The sequence below is a fragment of the Perca flavescens genome, chromosome 8 (genome assembly GCF_004354835.1).
Source record: "Perca flavescens isolate YP-PL-M2 chromosome 8, PFLA_1.0, whole genome shotgun sequence".
NCBI lineage: Eukaryota > Metazoa > Chordata > Actinopteri > Perciformes > Percidae > Perca > Perca flavescens.
The window spans coordinates 23,426,569-23,445,866 of record NC_041338.1 but is presented as its reverse complement, the minus strand read 5'-3'; the positions used below and the strand labels follow the sequence as shown (position 1 = coordinate 23,445,866).

Sequence of the window (19,298 nt, the reverse complement as noted above, 5' to 3'; positions counted from 1 at the left end):
TGCTGTCTTCACTCCCATCATCCTCAATCACATCTTTTCCATCATCTTTCTCTATGAAGGATACATCTGATATTAACCTCTTATCCTAATTATAACCTAATATAATAAAACACACTAACATTTTAGTGTTACTTAACACCTTTCAGTCAAAATGGCTAAAATGGTTTGCTTTAATTTTGATATAAGCTCACCTTGTCTCAAATCCAAAGAGGAGGATGAGGGGTCTGTTGCTACTCCACTCCCTGGTGGGACAGTTTCTGAAACTGAGGGCCATGTGTTCCACAATGTTAACATCTGCTTCTACTGAATCTGACATAACTATAATGTTGACATGATATGTATCTACCGATGAGCTACCAAGCTACCTATGACAATGATTAGCCTATTACTGCTAATTAAAGACATTATAGCCTATTCATTTAAAATTAAACATGTTTTAAATGAGGCTATTACAATGGTGTGTTGTATGCAAACAGCATTGTTAGTGTTTATGTATTTAGCCTTTACCTCAGATTACATGTATAACCAAATGATCAAGTGCATGTTCTGCTCTTTTATAAGGGTTGTCTCAGTCCGTTTTTAGCACTAACAGTCACGGAGATATTCAAGCAGTTTAGCACCATGGATTTGGTTTTCTAGTTAGTGCTCACCTTTCTTTGAAAAGAAGTCAGTTACCAATTGTTTCCCCTTATTCTGTTTTCTCTCCTCCTCCTGTCTTTCCTTTCTTTTTGGTAGCCTGATTTGGCTTTCTTTGAGAAAGACCTTTCTACAGCAGAAGTTTGCGCTCCACCAGATGCTCAACTAACAAACAAAATGCGTGCAGATGGACTAAACCATTTGGCGCATTACCAAGGGGGGGGGGGGGGTGTGAGACCTTTTTGTATACAAAATGTAGTGGGTCAATCAACCAAGTTATTCAGCCAATACACTAAATTTACATTTCATCTGATATGCATTATGAAATGTTATTAGGAAATAAAAATATCCAGGTAAAATCAAATATATTCCAGACTTTTCAAGGGCCCTCTCTCCCCTTGGGCCCTGGTAATCAGTATTACGCTGCTCGTCTCTATTTCTCCAGAGAGAGTGGACACTAAGCGACGCACAGGTCTGCTTCAGAGCTCCGTGTGTTTGAGTCTGACCTGAGACGGGAAACGTCGCGTAATGAAAGGTTGACCAGTAAACGTGTGGCTGAGGGGGCGCCTTAGGATGATCATGTTTAATAAACACGTTTTATTTCGCTTGTCGTTCTAATTCTATTATTAATGGGAAGTAGACCTAAGAGCGACACGGCGCCCCCAACACATTTGACGCCCTAGGCAGTCGCCTAGGTCGCCTATAGCAATCGCCGGCCCTGTCCCAAAGGTCCATCCATCCATACATCGTCATCTGCTTATCCGGGGTCGGGTCACAGGTGCAGCAGCTCCAGCAGGGGACCCCAAACTTCACTTTCCAGAGCCACTTTAGCCAGCTCTGACTAGGGGATCCCGAGGCGTTCCCAGGACAGACCCCAAGGCCTTCTCCCAGCTGGACGTGCCTGGAACACCTCCCTAGGGAAGGGCCCAGGGGGCATCCTTACCAGATGCCCAAACCACCTCAACTGTCTCCTTTCGAGTTCCTCACAGATGACCCTATCTCTCACGCCAGCCATCCTCACTTGTACCTGGGATGTTGTTCTTTTGGTCATGACTACATCCCAAAGGCGCTCTATTGATTGAGATCTGGTGACTGCGGAGGCCATTTGAGTACAGTGAACTCATGGTCATGTTTAAGAAACCAGTTTGAGATGATTTGAGCTTTGTGACATGGCGAGTTATCCTGTTGGATGTAGCCAATAAAAGATGGTAACACTGTGGTCAGAATCAATACTCAAGCTCAGTTAAGGGGCCCAAATTGTGCCAGGAAAATATCATTACACCACCACCAGTTGATACAAGGCTGGATGGATCCATGCTTTCATGTTGTTCCCGCCAAATTCTGACTACCATCTGAATGTCGCTGCAGAAATTGAGTCATCAGGCCAGGCAATGTTTTCCACAATCTTCTATTGTCCAGTTTTGGAGAGCCTGTGCCAATTGTAGCCTCAGCGGTGTGGTCTTCCACTGCTGTAGCCATTTGCTTAAAGGTTCGACATGTTGTGTGCTCAGAGATGTCCTTCTTCATACCTTGGTTGTAACAAGTGGTTATTTGAGTTACTGTTGCCTTTCTATCAGTTAGAACCAGTCTAGCCATTCTCCTCTGACCTCTGCCATCAACAAGGCATTTTTGCCGAGAGAACTGCCCCTCACTGGATGTTTTTTTTTTTTTTCTTTTTTCGAACAATTCTCTGTAAATCCTAAAGATGGTTGTGTGTGAAAATCCGATCAGCAGTTTGTGAAATATTTAAACCAGTCTGGCACCAACAATCTTGCCTCATTCAAACTCTCTTAAATCCCCTTTCTTCACAATTCTGATGCTTGGTTTGAGATTCAAAATCCTTTATTAATCGGCAATTCATAATGTTACAGCAGCAAGGGATAGCGCGAAAAAGTACCAATTAAACCTCTATAGATAAACAAACAATAAATACATTTGAGTAGAGAGATTCAGCAGATCGTCTTGACCATGTCTACATTCCTAAAGGCATTGAGTTGCTGCCACGTGATTGGCTGATTAGATATTTGCGTTAACGAACAGTTGAACAAGTGTACCGAATAAAGTTGCAGACGAGTGTATATAAACGGGTGTCTGATTTGATTCAAACTGTCACTTTGATAAATGTGAGACTTGTAAAACTTGACAGTTGTTTTACATTACTTTTCTTTGCCCTCTGAAGAGATCGAGAGGAGCGTCTGGCTGCTCTTAGTGCTGCTCAACAGGAGGCCATGGAGGAGCTGCAGAAGAAAATACAGATGAAGGTTAGTTCATACTGTGCCACCTTGAATCTCCATCCACACCATACAGGTGTGCCAATTTCCCATATGATCCCTGGTTTCTGTTTTTTTTCCATAGCATGATGAGAGCAGCCGTAGGCATATGGAGCAAATTGAGCAGAGGAAGGAGAAGGCTGCTGAGCTCAGCAGTGGTCGACATGCTAACACAGACTACGCCCCCAAACTGACACCGTATGAGCGCAAGAAACAGTGCTCCCTGTGCTGCGTTATGGTATGTGCAGTTTCATCCCGTCAGTCTCGGGGCTCAAGTTGGTGTCCCCAACTTACAGTATATACACTATGTAGAATCTAACAGTACAACCTCCATGGCTTCTATTATCGTAGAGATGGGATGTCAAAAAGGCCTGATTACTTTCAAATGGGCTTTAATTGTTCTCCAACCTTTTTATTCAATTATCTTACTCTTCTGAACTAATGTGTGTATTTAGTACACATGGATGAGAGGGAAAAAGACAAAGCTGCTGCAGCAGAAAAGCTCTGGGAAAACTCTGTTTTATTTGGCAGGCTATTTATACATAAAAATGTTGAGGAAGGTGATTCAGAGGATTTTTGGAAGAGGGCACATTTTAAATGAGCATTTAACTGCATTGATTAAACATGGACTCTTAAAAAGAGATTTATGACTGAGCATGGTTATGCTTTTTCAAGTGTCAGGCAACAAATCCACAAGCAGACACATTTATCTCTGATGGACGGGCTACCACGGAAACAAGCATGGGACACCTTGAGTCTTACCAGAATCGGATGAAGAGGAGGTTTTGGGGGTGAAAGAGGGAATCTTGTTAAAATGTTGGATGACCTTGGCCAGCATCTGACACCAGAGATCATAGATAGGTCAGCAGCAAGCACTTGATTTAATGACATGAAACACAACCCATTTTAAAGGGGCTTGTTTCCAGAGATTGGAGAACAACATTACTTGCTGTACACCTGCTTCTTGTTGTGGCCATTTCTCAGACCTATTATTTAGACATCTAGTCCACAACTTACACTGACTGAATTGCATTGTAGGACAAGCAGATTAAGCATATACATATATTAAAATGTTTGTGTGTGTGTTGCTGTAGGCTCAATTAGTATAAAAACAAGATAATGCAATCATAAGGCTTCTTATACAGTATGTATAGCCAAGTTACACATAACCTCACATTTCCTTTCCTTATTCTTTGCTTTGAACAGAGGTTCAGGAGAGACAGGTCCTGTCCGATTGAATTGCCCATGGGGTATATCGTTTCACCAAAGTCCCATGGGGCTCTGTTGACCCTTTCCTGCCTCTGTCTCCATTGTGTCCGCAGCAGTGACCTCTGACCACTGTGTTTGTGTTTGTAGATCACCTCAGAGGTGCACCTGTTCAGCCACACCAAGGGCAAGAGGCACCAACAGGCGGTGCGAGACAGTAGCAGCATCCAGGGACGGGAGCTCTCTGACGAGGAAGTGGTGCGTATCACCCACACCCTGCCAGGAACAAACATCCACTCATCCTGTCAAAGAATACTGCCCTACTGCTACATGTGTCATGTAAAAAGACAAAGAGACACCGTAGTTGTCTTTTATGACGTGGTCATTATTATTGTTTATGCACCCCCTTGTATACTGCCACGGCTCTGCTGCTGGCTTTGTGTGATTACAAATGGGCCTTGAAATGTACACAGTTAGGGTTCAGTGCTTCAGTGGAGGGGTGACATCACCCCCTTGTCTCCAGGCTGTTTTTGTCATGGAGCGCTTTTCCATGGGAAGGCAGCTCTAATGCAAGGTAACCTCTCAGGCTGCAATATGAGATTGGCTTTTCAGCAGTGCTCATTGTGAGGCTGACAACTGTTGGTGCTATACGCAGCACCTTTGGCCCCAGCAGCTCCTTCATTTTAAGCTTTTTTCAGCGGGGAATAATTGATACCCCCTCCTTCCTTTGCTCTAAATCATTTCCTTTCCCAATGCAGGTCATTGACAGTATGATAAACAAGGCAATGGAGAGAAGCACTTCACCAATATAGCACTATAAACAGTCCATATATATGGACTACTTCATATACATTTGCAATTTGTCTCCTATATGATAGTTTTACCAATAACCATAATGTTGAGGCTTTACTGTTTTTCCCACCTTTCATATTATCTTTTTGTCAGTATTTATCAGTCAAAGTGTAAACACTTGCTGAACTCAAAGTCATCCTTGTCCTATCCTGCATCTGGCTAAATCTAAATGTGAACAGTTTGTATTAAGTATGTTATTAAGTATGTTATTATTGGATTGGGATATTAGTCATTGTAGTATCTCTAATAGATAATGTTTAGATGTCCAGAACTACTTTTTCTATTCTATGTGTAAGTACATCAAGCTGCCCAATAGCTCTGCGCCTGGATACTTTGTTTAGATGGACTTAAGTGGCCCCTTGTTATTTATAACAAACCTAATTTCGGTGTCCATTATTTCGTTCATACCAATGCCAACTATTTTCCAGACTGCGGCTCCATAACTCTTCCTGCAATGAAAGATTTTTAATTAAAATGAAGATGGTTGGTTCAGTTGTGCAGAGGTCACTCCATAGTTTTTCAGCAAAAGCGGGCGGCAAATGCCCTGTGTCTTCATATTTGGTCATTTCCTCTCATTCAGACTTTGAATTAAATTGAAAATATGATTATCAACAGGGACGAATAGATGTATGGGGAGAGAGCTTGAGAATTGCAATCACTTTTTTCACTCGCCATCTGTCCTGGTTTAATATGATGCAAGTAATATCCAAGACCCATGGCTTCTGACATAAGGACTTTATTTATTGATCACCTTTTAGACACGGCAGCTCAAAAAACTGGTGGCTTCTCTGAGGAAATACTGTTCTTCTGTCCTGCTTGTCTGTAGTACTCCACAAACACGGCCAGTAGAGGGATCACCAGGCAGCAGACGGTATCAGAGCTGACCTCCCAAAGGCACTGAATAATCATAAAGGTCTTGTAGTCAAAGCTGTGCTGATAGCTACAAATTGAGAACCTTGATGAAATATCCAGACTGCCAGCTGAATCGAGCTTCTCCCTCCCCACACTGTTTTGAGATCTGACATTTGTCTAGTTATTGCAGTGAAGCTGTTGTTGAAGGAGACAACCAGTTAATCATTTTTATTTTTTTGTCTTTGTGTGACTTGTCCCCTCCTTAAATGTCACTGATAGTATGCAGTTCAGTTCAAAAATGTCATGTAAACCACTGTAGTGATGGTAACTCAATCCAGCGTGTAGTGTCATATCTCACCTAGTAGCCAACATGAAATACAGCGGTTTGTTTCACACCAAATGAAAAGCCTACCTCTCAGGCCTTTGTATGTGACAAAAGAGGCAATGGATGAACATATCTGTATTGGTCTTGGCCACCTTTTTTGATTTTTGGTTGTGTCAGAAAAAGAGAGGGATGTGTAGAGCGGTATCATATTACTTCCACCAGAGCCAAACGGGGGTTTTGTGCGGTAGCAATGCTCTTAGGCCAGCGTCTTTGCTGCGTTGTTACAGTGGTTCAGTGGTAGACACCGGTCTGTCTTTGTGTCTGATTGTCTCAAACGCTCAAAGTCTACACAACTTCCATTCAGTCTCGCCTCCGAGCAACAGGAAATGGCATGTATCATTATATATTTATTAGCTCTCTTAGTCAGGATCACAGTCTTTATGGCAGCATTATACTATATTTGACAGCGTAATATTTCAGGTACCCTTTAATGTTACCAGTGTGATTTTGCAAAGATGTTTTGGATGTGTTACTGAAACAATTCCATTAAGTAAGTGGCTTGTGCACTGGATAGCCTCTCAGAGAGATTACTGAACAGCTGCCTCCCAAGAGAGGGACAGCTACGGTCATGAGTCATGACTGACCTATGGTATCCTGTAGAGTAGAGGGCAGAAGTGTCCGCATACTAATCCAGATACACGCATCCTTCCAAGAAAACTTAATAGTCTCATTTGCAGTTATCATTGTCCCCTTTCTACTATTTTACTCTTGTTACTTTAAGGCTGTAAAAAAAAAAAAGACTAAAATAATTCTTAAGTTAGTTACCAACTTATTTACTTTATCAACAATAAAGCTCAGACTCTCAATCAAACTCAAACTCTTAATAAATAATATATGAAAAAAAGTTGAACACCCAGAAACTAATTATACTCTGAGTTGATTTGAAATTGTTGGCTACATAAGCACACAACCCCTGTGATCACATTTGGAATCAAATATTGATTTGTTTGTGAAAATATGACCTCACCTTTTCCCAGTGGAGTCCTGCCCACTTCCAAACACATACAAAAAATAATGATATTCAAACTCATAGTAAGGCTCATTTAAAAAACAGGTTTTCAGGGCCTTTAAGTTAAATGGTAAAGAAACCTTTTAGATTCAGGCTGTAGTTATTTGGCACTAATTCACTTTCGCCCACCTAAGGACACCTGTTTTTCCAAAGTGCAATCCCTATTCAGGCAGCAGGTGCACTGACAACATTTGTAACCAACGGGTATGGCATCCCACACACAGGTTAACTCAACTGCTGAATGGAAACCCTTTATCTGTGAGGCCATTCTATCCTCCGGGGTGCTGGATGACAGCATAATTGGGTAATTGGTTTCTTGCACATGCATCATGCTGTTCAAATTGGGTTACATTCCCCCGTCTCCTGGTGGAAATATCAGAATCATCTGACAGGGCCAGACAGGAGGCAACACCTTCAGCCTTTTAGCATGTCAATGGGCGTGTGGCTTCAAAAGACTGTAGAGCATTGGCGGTAATTACAGGGTACAATGGTGTTATTGAGAGGTGTAGATCTACATGTCATACAATATATTATTCAGTGCCACATCCAAAGTGTAGAATCTCTACTTGAAGACATTTAACAAGTATTATATTTGCCGCTATATTTCATTTTGCGAAGAACTTCTTAATGATTAATAGTGTACAATAGACACAATTCTTCCTAGAATAAGGCAATATAGTCTCCCTCTTTCCATTTTCCATCCTCCTTTCTTTACAGTAGTTAGGTTTAACGTATAAGCAGCATTTTAATGTTGTAGCCGACCAGGTAAAGCTAATTTTACCTATTTTGTATACTGTAGTTTCATCTATAACAATGCATGATAATGTATTTTATAAGCTAATTACTTGTTTTGTTAATGAAATCTTGATCTATAACTAGAATCTAGAGCTGTTAATTAAATTATAGATTATATTTCCCTTGTTTTGCACCAAAAAACAGATGCAATAGTTATTTTAGAAGTGTGTTATAAGTAATGGTACACACATTTGCCTGCAATGTCTTTTAATGTATTGATTTTGTCTATTCTAGGAGCATCTTTCCTTGAAGAAATACATTGTGGACATAGTGACTGACAGCTCTGTGTCTTCTGAGAGCATGAAGGATGGAGAAGAGAGGCAGAAGGCACGGAAGAAAGCGAAAAAGCTACGTGCGAGGATGAACTCCAGGTGATACAATTTCTCTCTCTCTCCCCACGTTTTTCCCTGTGCATCCTCTCAGAGGCACAGAGGACAAAACTACGTCTTTTTTTTTTTTTTATGAGTGACAAGGAGATGCAACGCAGATGTTATGTGCATCCTGGCTGTCCACAAGGTAACACTGATGAGCTTAATTTATGACCACTTTCTGTGATTGGGGAGCAAAACTGCAAATCGATCTGTAGGGCCCCGGCTTTCACCTGTAAAGAGCTTTCCTCCAAATTGCTGCCATGGCATTGCCAAATCTGAGGCCTTCCTCTGTGTACAGAATGTATGTTAAAGTATGTATGAGCCATGCCTATTTTTCTTCTGAGTTATTGATTTTTAAATGAAGTATCAAAGAAAATCAATAGTAATCAACAAATAGGAGGCAGAGCTGCTGTGTTTCCGAACCTGGACCCGAGCTCAATCAATTTAACTGGCTGTCACAACCAGGAGGGAGAGGAGTGTAAAGAGACATGATGTTGACAATACTTACTGTAAGATGTTATTGATGCAGTCTGCATCAACAACAGATTATTGGAAGCATTCCACTACAAACAGGATGACATTCATTCATTCATTCATTCAAACCTTTATTTAACCAGGATAAAAAAAACTCCTTGAGATTACAAATCTCTTTTACAAGAGTGTCCTGGCAAGTGGCAGCAGCTTAGTTTCAAATAAATACAAAGACAATAACAAGTAAAAACAGACGCACTTTCACTCATGATATTCAAACAACAATGTCATCATAAAATAAATCTGGGTCCTAAATTGATTTAAAAACAATGACAAACAGACTGCCTTTCTGCAAGGTCCTTACAGTTGAGACCAACTCCTTCAACTGTAGTTCATTCTGAAGCTGATTCCATGCAGATGGTGCTGCAACATTAATGTCTGTCTGTCTGTCTGTCTGTCTGTCGAAACGTAAACCCAAACAATCAAATATGTGTAAAGTATACGTAGTACAGTAGCATATAAATAATAGTCACATTTTGGTAGTACATAAATCAGGCTAAAGAAGAGTAAAAGCCCAACACAAATGCTCAGGCATGTTAATCACATTGCAATATTCTTTAATGTTAATACAGACTTCACTTTTGTTTTTAGCTTGGGAATGATATAGGGCGGAAAATTTAAAAAAATGGCCCTTGAGTTAAAACTCATTAGTATTGGTCAGGAAACGTATCAAAACAACACTTGTTTTTTTCCAATTCTATTGTTAGTTTTGAAATACAGCACAGGCATGTAACAAAATAAACAGTACCACAGCAAGGAGAGTGGGTTGAACGTGAATCACAGGGTTGGCGGTTCAATCCCTGGCTCATGCTGGCTTAACTCTCTTGTTGAGGTTTTCTGCTGTTGTCTGCCTCCCACTATCCTTGACGTTCCACTTCCGGGATTGCTCCGGTGCAGCAGGAAATTCTGCCAGATGCATGTATTTTCCGTTTCCTTCCGCTTTCTTTGTATTGGAATTAGGGCTGGGCGATATGGAGAAAATCAAATAACACAATATTTTTGACCAAATACCTCGATATTGATACCGCAACAATATTGTAATTGTAGTGTCTATTGGTTCTTTCACAAAATATTTACACAATGAGATTTTTGATAAATAATCATCAGTAATGTAGATATAATAACTAAGTGGGTAAAGGCAAATAATAGAACTGTTACACCAGACTGGTAAGTTCAGAAAATGACATCACTTTAATGTAATGTAGCCTTTAAAACCAGGAAAAGACAACACTTATGCCATATTACGATATCCAAAATCTAAGACGATATCTAGTCCCATATCACAATATTGATATGATATCAATATATTGCCCAGCTCTACTTGGAATTTTAAATTCGGTGGATTAATGAGGACTATGGTTGACTCCTCCTCAGATCTCTGCAGGGTAAATTGAGACAGCTAGCTAGACTATCTGTCCAATCTGAGTTTTCTCTTGCACGACTATTTTGCAGCCGCTCTGTGCGACGCTCAGTGACGCCAATGACTATTCTGATTGGTTAAAGAAATGCCATTAAACCAGAGCACGTTTTCCTCCCATCCCTGAATGCTATGTGGAGTATACAGATCCTCCTTCAGCGCGCTTTGGAGGAGGGTCTGGCAAAGCGAGACTAGCATTCCACTGACTCATGAAGCGTATGTGAGCTACTGGAATAACTGTTGAATTTTTAGTGGATAATAATATTATATATTATATATAATATTTGTGTATCTGAAAGATCTTTTAAAGGGATTTAGATCATGAGTTTTATGATGTATAAAAGTAGGGTTAGGGTTTTAAATCTTTAATATCTGGTTTGGGATGATAACACTAACTGACTTATTGCAGAGAGTCTGCTCTTATCTTCATTGAGATCATGATTAAGAATAAAGATGTGATTTTTAATTTTTTGTTGGTCCATGCACTCTTCTAATACTAACATCAGTTGTGTATATCATCTGCAAAAAGCCAATTTCTATTCACCTGCAATCATTTTGATTCTCTTAATTGCATTGTTTTGTGTTATCTATTTGACAGAATGGTTAGGAAACAAATTAGTTTGCGAGCAGCCCTGTTAAGATGACCTGAACTTTCTTTTAAACTTTTGATTCTTATGTGAGTTTCTCTTGCCATTTTAAGTCTGGCTACATTGGAGTACATTTCTTCCTTTCCGACCACAGAGGTCAATGTCCTCCTGTGAGTGTAGGCAGACTTAATGATCCTAATAGAGCGTCTATCCTCTTATCATGATTGACCTGTGGATTTGACCCTGAGTAAAAAAGAGAAAATTAATTAATATTATGCTTTTCAGGAGCAAGTATATATTCAAAAGTGTAATAAAGAGGCAGCTACAGGCTGAAACACTGTGCTACAAGGCTTTATTCTCAGTGCTGCTGTTTTTGGCTTTGTGAGGCTCAGCGGTACTGAGGAAGTGACAACATGATCTGTCTCTGTTCACTGTCACTCCTGCACCAGCCCTGCTGAGACTAGCACTCAAAGGCAGCAGGCTTTCAGAGGTCATAAATAACACAGAGCCCCAGTAAACATAAAGGTGAGCTGCTTCACCACCGGGTGGAAATGTACCGTTTTATTGGAACACCGTATGGTGTCCGTAAAACGTGAGTGGTTCTCACAACATTGCAGCCTTTGTCATAAAGCAGTGAACACACATTTTAACCCAAATATTGTGTGTGTGTGTGTGTGTGTGTGTGTGTGTGTGTGTGTGTGTGTGTGTGTGTGTGTGTGTGTGTGTGTGTGTGTGTGTGTGTGTGTGTGTGTGTGTGTGTGTGTGTGTGTGTGTGTGTGTGTGTGTGTGTGTGTGTGTGTGTGTGTGTGTGTGTGTGTGTGTGTGTGTGTGTGTGTTCTTCATTTTCTAGGTCTCTGTTGTGTATATATTGTTATCATGTATTTTTGTGGCATTGGAGGGAAATGTGTCTCTGGATTAGAAATGAGGGTATAAGGAGTTGATCTGTTGTTCTAAACAGCTTACAGCCTTGCACTATGGATTTGTGCTTTCTCTCTTATTGCTGATGACTGATACTGTATTTATTGCGAGGAGACCCATTTATCATGGGGTGCTTCTGACAATAAATTGCTCTGTTGGAGATTAATATTGTAAAATCACAAATGACAAACTGGGCAGATATAGTTATAACCACAAACAACAAATTAGTAATAACACTAATATATTTTTGCAAGAATATATGCCCCTGGAAGGGTTTTGGTATCTCAGTGTCCTGGTCTAGCTGTGTGGTGAGTTATCAGTTGCTGTTAGATGACTGCTCTGGAATTAAAGAGATTGCAAAAAGAGAACGAGACTTTGGTCGGTCCACGTCTGGCCTGCTGGGACAAAACCACCTGTCGTCTTCCAGGAAGTGTTTGATCCTATCAGTGTAGAGATGGGTAACCGGAAGGCACTCAATCTAACTCTGATCAATAGTTACTTATCATGTCTAGGAATACCTGACTGACAGAATTCCCCACCCAATTACACACACACACACACACACACAGAGTTTGTGTTTCTCAGGCGTCTTCTCTGAGTCTGGCTGTTGGAGTAATGCCACAGAGATCCCAATCCCCTAATGACCATGACCTTTTTAGAAGATCACACATTCAAAACACAGGTTGCCTTGCTTGTGACCCCCTTTAACTGTTTATTTGACAGGGAGTGAAGTGAAGAACTTGAGCCTCCCTCGTTAAAAACGACTCAAAGGAAGGCGGATTTAAAGGTAGAATTAAGTCTTCATAATATGAGTTGATGCCAGCTAAACACTCGTCCCTACAGAGCCGGTGTCTGATTATTTTAAGCCAAGTTACTTGGTGAGTGGCTGACAGGCCAAATAAACAGACTCAGTTTGAACTTTTTCTCTCTCTCTTCACACTTTCATATGTTGTGTTCTTTACTGACAGGCAAAACACTTTTTTTCCTGGTATTCAAAGACTTTTTCCTACTTCTCCACCTGCAGGGCGAAGGAATATGAGACGTCAATGGAGGCAAAGACACAGATCCCTGACTCCCCATACAAGGCCAAGTTAGTGTTTTCCTTTCTTTTCTTCATAATTTGAAGTTTCATAGTTTTTTTTTTTGTTTTTTATTCTAAATCTTTTACCCTAATGGTTATAACACTTTTTTGTAGGGCTGCAACTAACTAACATTACAATTGAGTATTTTTATATATATATATATATATCTGAAAAAGAAAATAGTAAAAATCCTCATCAAAACTTTCCAAAATGCATCATGTGTTTCTATTTCAGGGTTGCAACTAATAATTATTTGTGACAAATCACAATTTCCCAAAGCCTAAGGTGACATCTTTAAACTGCTTGTTTTGTGCCATGACCAGTACAAAACCCAAAGATATTTGATTTATTTTAGTAAAATAAATCTGTCAAAGATTTACATTTGAGAGGTTGGATCAAGCAGTTTGTTTTTGGCATTTCAGTTTAAAAAATGGTCCAAATTGTTGCAATCTGTTTTGTTGTTATGTTGGTTTACACTTTTTAGCGATATTCATTTATTAATATTTGCTTGAAAAACAATTAATTGAGCATCAAAATTGTTTATTATTATTTTCTTTTGATTTGATTAATCATTTAACTAACTAACTAACTTAAGACTAATAGTTTCAGCTCTTCTGTGGTGGATAAACGTTGGAAGTAGCTTGGAAACATGGATTCAGAACTTGTGTTTGTAAACAGATTTAGAATAACTAGTGGCTCTTGTATGTTCAGGTTGCAGCGCCTGGTGAAGGACCTGTTGAAGCAGCTGCAGGGCCAAGACAGCGGCCAGTGGGCCAACAACAAAGCGTCTGGTCTGGACAGAACTCTGGGAGAGATCGCTCGCATCTTAGAGAAACAGGTAGAGCAAAAAATTGATCATAGATACAGTAGACAGTTTGATTGAGTTTTATGTAGATTGTGTAATGTGTAGTGATTTTTTATATTAATATATTGGTTGTATATTGACGATCAAATAATTTTCTCTGCCCCTATACCCTTTTCTTTAACGTAGATGTCTATCACAATGGTTTATAGTTGCCCGTTACCTCTTCACATCCTCTTTGGTGCATCATGTGCTGGTCTGCTTTGTTGCTTGTCTGTCGACTGAACAGTCTGCAGCAGTGCACAGGTCATGCCAGCCCTTTGGCATGTCTCTCCAGTGGTGAGTTGTGTTTGGCTGTGTCTCCCTGTGTCTCACCCTCCCAATGCAGAGTATCACTTACTCTAAACAAACTTGCCTTTGGTTATTGGCTAATGAAGACCAGATAACTGTGTTTGCATTGTGCACATGGTACCAATAGAGGAGCTTTCCAGCGCAAGAACAAGCATTGTCTCGTGTCTATGTGGCTTGCACGACTCGGATGTCACTGGTTTAGACAATAGTAAATTGGATTTCCAGATGAAATGCCATGGATGCACAGTACTTTAATGAACAAAAACAGGCAAATTTGAGATTTGGCTTTTCCCTTACACTTCTTTACGGCTGTATACATAATTGTCAGATACAATGGTGCATATTTTTATATATATATAGATAGATAGATAGATAGATAGATAGATAGATAGATAGATAGATAGATAGATAGATAGATATAGATATATAGTTGAATTTTTTTGTTCCAGAGGTTTTGTTGCATGACCGTATAGTTTTTTTTTTTTTTTTAACAGTAAAACTCCCATCAATTTGAGACTGAGAGGAGGAATTAAAACACCTGCCACCATGTTTATGATGAGGAGAATATACAGTCCACTTCCTGTAATGAGGCATAAATTTCCTGCCAAGTTGTGGTTCAAGCCATCATAACATCCCACTGTGCATGCCTCTGGGCGTGAGGATAGAGAGATTATGGTGTCCCATCAGTGACTAGGGGGGCGGCCGGAGAGGCTATTAACCGAATTTCCCCAGAGAGGAAAAGAAAGAGGTGGCTGAGGTGGGTGGCACAGTGTGCTGTAAGGAGAGAGGAGGAGACCAGTGTGATGTGAGTAGCTCACAAGCTGTCACTACATGAGGGCTCCTCCCCTCAGCTCCACATACTCCCAGTGGGAGGTCAGAGGTCAGTGGGCCACAGTAGATGTGCTCTATTCAACAGTGGTGTGGCTGGAAAGGAGGCAGCTCTGTCCGGGGGCTTTTGCTTCGTCTTTTACCTCAGTTCAAAAGCACAGTTTTAAACTGCTTTGTCAAGTTCTGCTTCGCCAGCTTCTTACAGAAATATCCACCCAACACTGAGTGGAACAATGTGATTGGCCAATGAGGCAGCCTGGGGAGCACTTCCCTCTCTAATCCCTGGACAAAGTCAAATAAATAGAGTCTCCGTCAGCATGGCTGTCTGGCCCCTGAGTCACATCAAGTCGGGACCGTTTAGATTATTTGACCTAACAAGCATCTCTCATGTCATTGACTCACCTAGAGGTTTGTTTTTCTCCTCCATATCTGATTCAGTCTCCACTTTCTCTGCTAATTCCTTGGACAACACCCGACACTCCCCCTCCTGCACTGCTGTTTGAGTCCCACCCCTCTCACTCCTCCCCTGCTTTCTACGCTACGTCTAGTCTCTGACCCCAGTGTGTTTCTCCCGCTGTGGCCTCTAATGGTTTATTTTGTGTCAAACCTGATTTTTCTTTTTTTTTTTTTTTTTTTTTTCCCTTTTCTTTTTCTTTACTCTCTGTGATTGAGAATACCAATTTTCCCAATGTGCTGCTCTTTTCTGGACCTATTATTGAGCGTCTGTATTTATATGTATGTATGTATGTATGTATGTTATGTATGTTATGTATGTATGTCCCACATTTGTTAACATTGCTTTCAGTTTAAGCCTGTCTAGAAAAGGAAAACATGTATCGCAGGTAAGGAACTATCAGGAGCATGGTGCTCTGAGAGCATTTCCATTTGCCAGCTGTTGGAGCCTGGTTGAGCCGTCCAGTGGGACTGGGGGAAGGTGAAGGGCAGCGTGGCAGGATAATAAGGTTTCTTGCTTGGGCCTCCAGCAGACTGACAGACAGAGCCCAGATTAGCAGTGTCAGAACTTTGTCACTCGCTGGTCATTGACTGCAAAAGTGAGCAACATGCTATTCAGTTTAGAAATCTTTCAACGTTCTAAGCAAAATATTCTTCTGCCACACTTGAATTAAAGTGTAACAGTGTTGTACATTACTTCTTGGTAGTTGGAGTTATAAAAACTGACAACCCTATCTGTCAATAATAATACCATATTCCTTATTTGTTTTATGAGTTTGACATGGACCATTACCAAAGGTTTTCAAAAGCAGCAATCCTGACATTATCTTAAACTTGATTGCAAATTTATGGATGAATATGTAGTTTTAGTCATTTAAAAAAATGTATTGATTAGTCGATTCATTGTTTTTGTCAACTTTAAAAAATTATTCATCACTGATCCTTTATCAAGCAAAACTAACAAACATTTGTAAGCTAGAGCTTGTGGATTTGCTAGTAAATTTCCTTACTTTTCTTAGCTTCACATTTTTTTATTTATTTTTTAAACTTTTTACGTTTTTTAACAGTGTAAAATTTTTAACATTCCTTTGGCCTCTCTAACAGACATATCCCATTATTTGTCATTTTTAGATGCAATTATTGATCAAATGAATGAAATAGAATATTAATAGAATATTTGTTAGTTTCAGCCCTAAGGTTATCACATTTTTTTGTTAGACTAAACTACTTTGAATGACTTTTTTATCAGACATGTATATCATTATCTTTGAAGCTTCCATTTATTTGGTTGTTGAATAATCAGATGATTAATTGAGAAAATTAACTTGTACATTAATGAAACAATCGTTTCAGCTCTTAATGTTGTATTTTCTCATTGTAGACTGTCATTTGTTCCCAAGCAGCCTCATGTTTGTTTCCTCACCACAAGACAAATAGGGAGTGAAATGGTTCTAAGCTTCTTGGTGTATTGGTTACAACTAGAGGCTGTCTGCGGTTTCTGTGGAAGGTTTGATTTTGCGCCACACAGGCCTTTGATTAATCTTGGTTCATTTTATAGAATAAACACAGTTTGTAGAATTATCCATTTCCATGTTCGCCCTGCACTCAAAGTCTACTAAATCATATGCCATTCTGTCTTGTAAACACACAGTTTATACTAAACCTTAAAATGTTTACTCCAGCAACCTTGTTGTGGTGTACAGTCAACTCGACCCACAGAGCTTTGTTTACCACTCTCAAGCTTCTCTGTAAGGCTGTATAATGATGAAACTCGTGTAAGAGAGGGTGCTCACACTCCTTTCTCTCATTGTTAGGTTTTAGTTGTGAAGGAGTGAACTCGTGATTTGAAGGTACATATCAAAGTTGAAACCAGTTCTTAATGAACTCTGCCAGTTGTTGTCCATCTGTTGGTGGGGCAGGACTGAGGCTGTGCCCTCCTCTCTGCTTTAATTAAAGTGTCTGGTAGGAGGAGACTACAAAGTGCAATCTGGCAGGTCTGCTGGTCTGCGGACACTGTCTCGTGAATTACCAGCTGCTTCGGGCCTCCCATCAGCTGGGGTAACAATGGTCACCCTGGACAGTAATTGGATAAGATTTCCCCATGTTGTATTATTCAGGAGCCATCCTCCCCACTTGTGTCTGAATGCTCATCCCTTAGTGGTGGCTCTTCTTTTATTTATTTTTATCTGTTTGAGGGGAAATTATTCGCTCATCCTGTTACTGTGTTTTGTTGTAGCTTATGTTGGCAAGGCACTGACCGATTGGAAAGGAACACTCCTACATTTTTGGGAAATACAATTGTTAGCTGTCTTATATGAATGAATTTCATCTGCTGAAGGTCTCAAACATGTTTAGCTTAGCGCAAACAATTAGAACAAGGGTTAACGGTTAGCCTACATTAAAAGAGCTATTTAGTATGTCACTTGATTCATTTTTCTCAGACCAGAAAAGACATTATGCATCTGTTTTCAAAGGCTATGTAGTACTCTGTGCAGTGACCCTCTAAACTAAGTCTACAGCCACACTGTACATAATGCACAGTGGGGCTTTGAGCTAAATGCTAACGTCAGCATGCTAACATGCTCGCAATAACAATGCTAACATGCTGATGTAATAATGATGGCCATCTTCACCATCCTAGGTTAGCCCTAGGTTATTTCTGTCTGAGTATCCGTTTGAGAGTACAGGGTGACAACATTGTTTTCATCCTGTTAAGAGTTTATTCAAATTCAGCTTACTGTGAACATAAACTGTCACTGTAATTATATACAAACATGATTCCTTTTGCTCTGCATGACTTGTGCCTGCTTTGTTTTTGTGGCCCATTGCATGCACGGACCACCTTCAGATAGTATGTCAGGTAGTTTGAACTTAATCCTCTTCACTTGTATTGTTCCATCATCACAACAGAAAAATCTGTCAGCAGAGCAAAAAAAAAAAAAAAAAAAAAAAGCACTGACTAGCCAAGAAACTCAGCCAGGACTGGGCAGGTCCCAGTTACCCTCTTTAATACCATTTGATAAGCTGCTATGAAAGAGCTGCCTTTTCTCATTTTGCCTAGAAGCTTTTAGGTAGGTGTGTTGATGGGAGGGTTAAGAGAGGGGTTAAGCCAAGCTCAGTGACTGAGACCCAATTGATTAGGCATGGAAACTGCTGGCAACCTACAGAAAGGAAGTCATAATGAGGTATTTTCCAAACACTGCTTAGTCTTTGAGACATTTCTAATTATGTTGAAGGCAAAGGGTGTTTGGCGTGTTTGAAAATGTTTTTGTCCCAAACCCTAAATGATTGTTCCGTGCGTCTATGTGTGTCTAACACCGGAATCAAGGAGCAGTTACCTCAGCAGCGGCATGCATGACAGATGAAGAGCTTATCTGTAATTTGGTAAAGCGCTTCTCTATCAATGTGTTCAGGCTTGTTGGCAACTTCCCATCTGCGGAACAAAAGCACTGTGAAGTGGCTGGATTTTAGTACTGTCACAGCACTGAGGAGCCTCATTAGGTGGAGGCAGAGGAGTGACCTGCAGTGTAACACAGCCCTCTGCAGTTGTGTGAAGAAGGCCCTCCATCAGCGGCTCCCCTCTAGCTCCTTTCCTCCATGTCGACCCAGGCACAAACATGCCTGATCGTCAGCGCTGCCTCCTGGCTTTGTACTTGTTGATTTATAAGACACTGTAGCAACTGCATCTGACCTACTGCCAATTACTCTATCATCACAGGATGGCAGGACTTAACTATTTACATGTGTACATAAATCTAATGTACCCGACTAACTTTTTTTCTTCGAAGTTAGTTTATTTGTAATCTATTTAATATATTAGTAAGTAAAGGTGAGAAAAAAGAATGTAACTTAAAAACAACAGGAACTTAACTTGATATTTAAAAAAAAAAAATCCTTTATACCCTTATCAAGTTCAGTTTACAGAAAATGAATAGCAATTACAAACATGGTAG

General features: G+C 40.2%; 1 protein-coding gene across 3 annotated transcripts in view; it reads left to right on the top strand.

The window, feature by feature from the left end:
* scaper (S-phase cyclin A-associated protein in the ER) overlaps positions 1-19,298 on the top strand; it is a 64,535-nt gene that overhangs the window by 20,270 nt on the left and 24,967 nt on the right. For all 3 annotated transcript variants that reach the window (XM_028584958.1, XM_028584960.1, XM_028584959.1), the window contains 6 exons: positions 2,816-2,897; positions 2,992-3,144; positions 4,263-4,370; positions 8,240-8,376; positions 12,854-12,919; positions 13,623-13,749. In XM_028584958.1, coding sequence (XP_028440759.1) covers positions 2,816-2,897; positions 2,992-3,144; positions 4,263-4,370; positions 8,240-8,376; positions 12,854-12,919; positions 13,623-13,749 — 673 coding nt within the window. The remainder of the gene's footprint in view (positions 1-2,815; positions 2,898-2,991; positions 3,145-4,262; positions 4,371-8,239; positions 8,377-12,853; positions 12,920-13,622; positions 13,750-19,298) is intronic.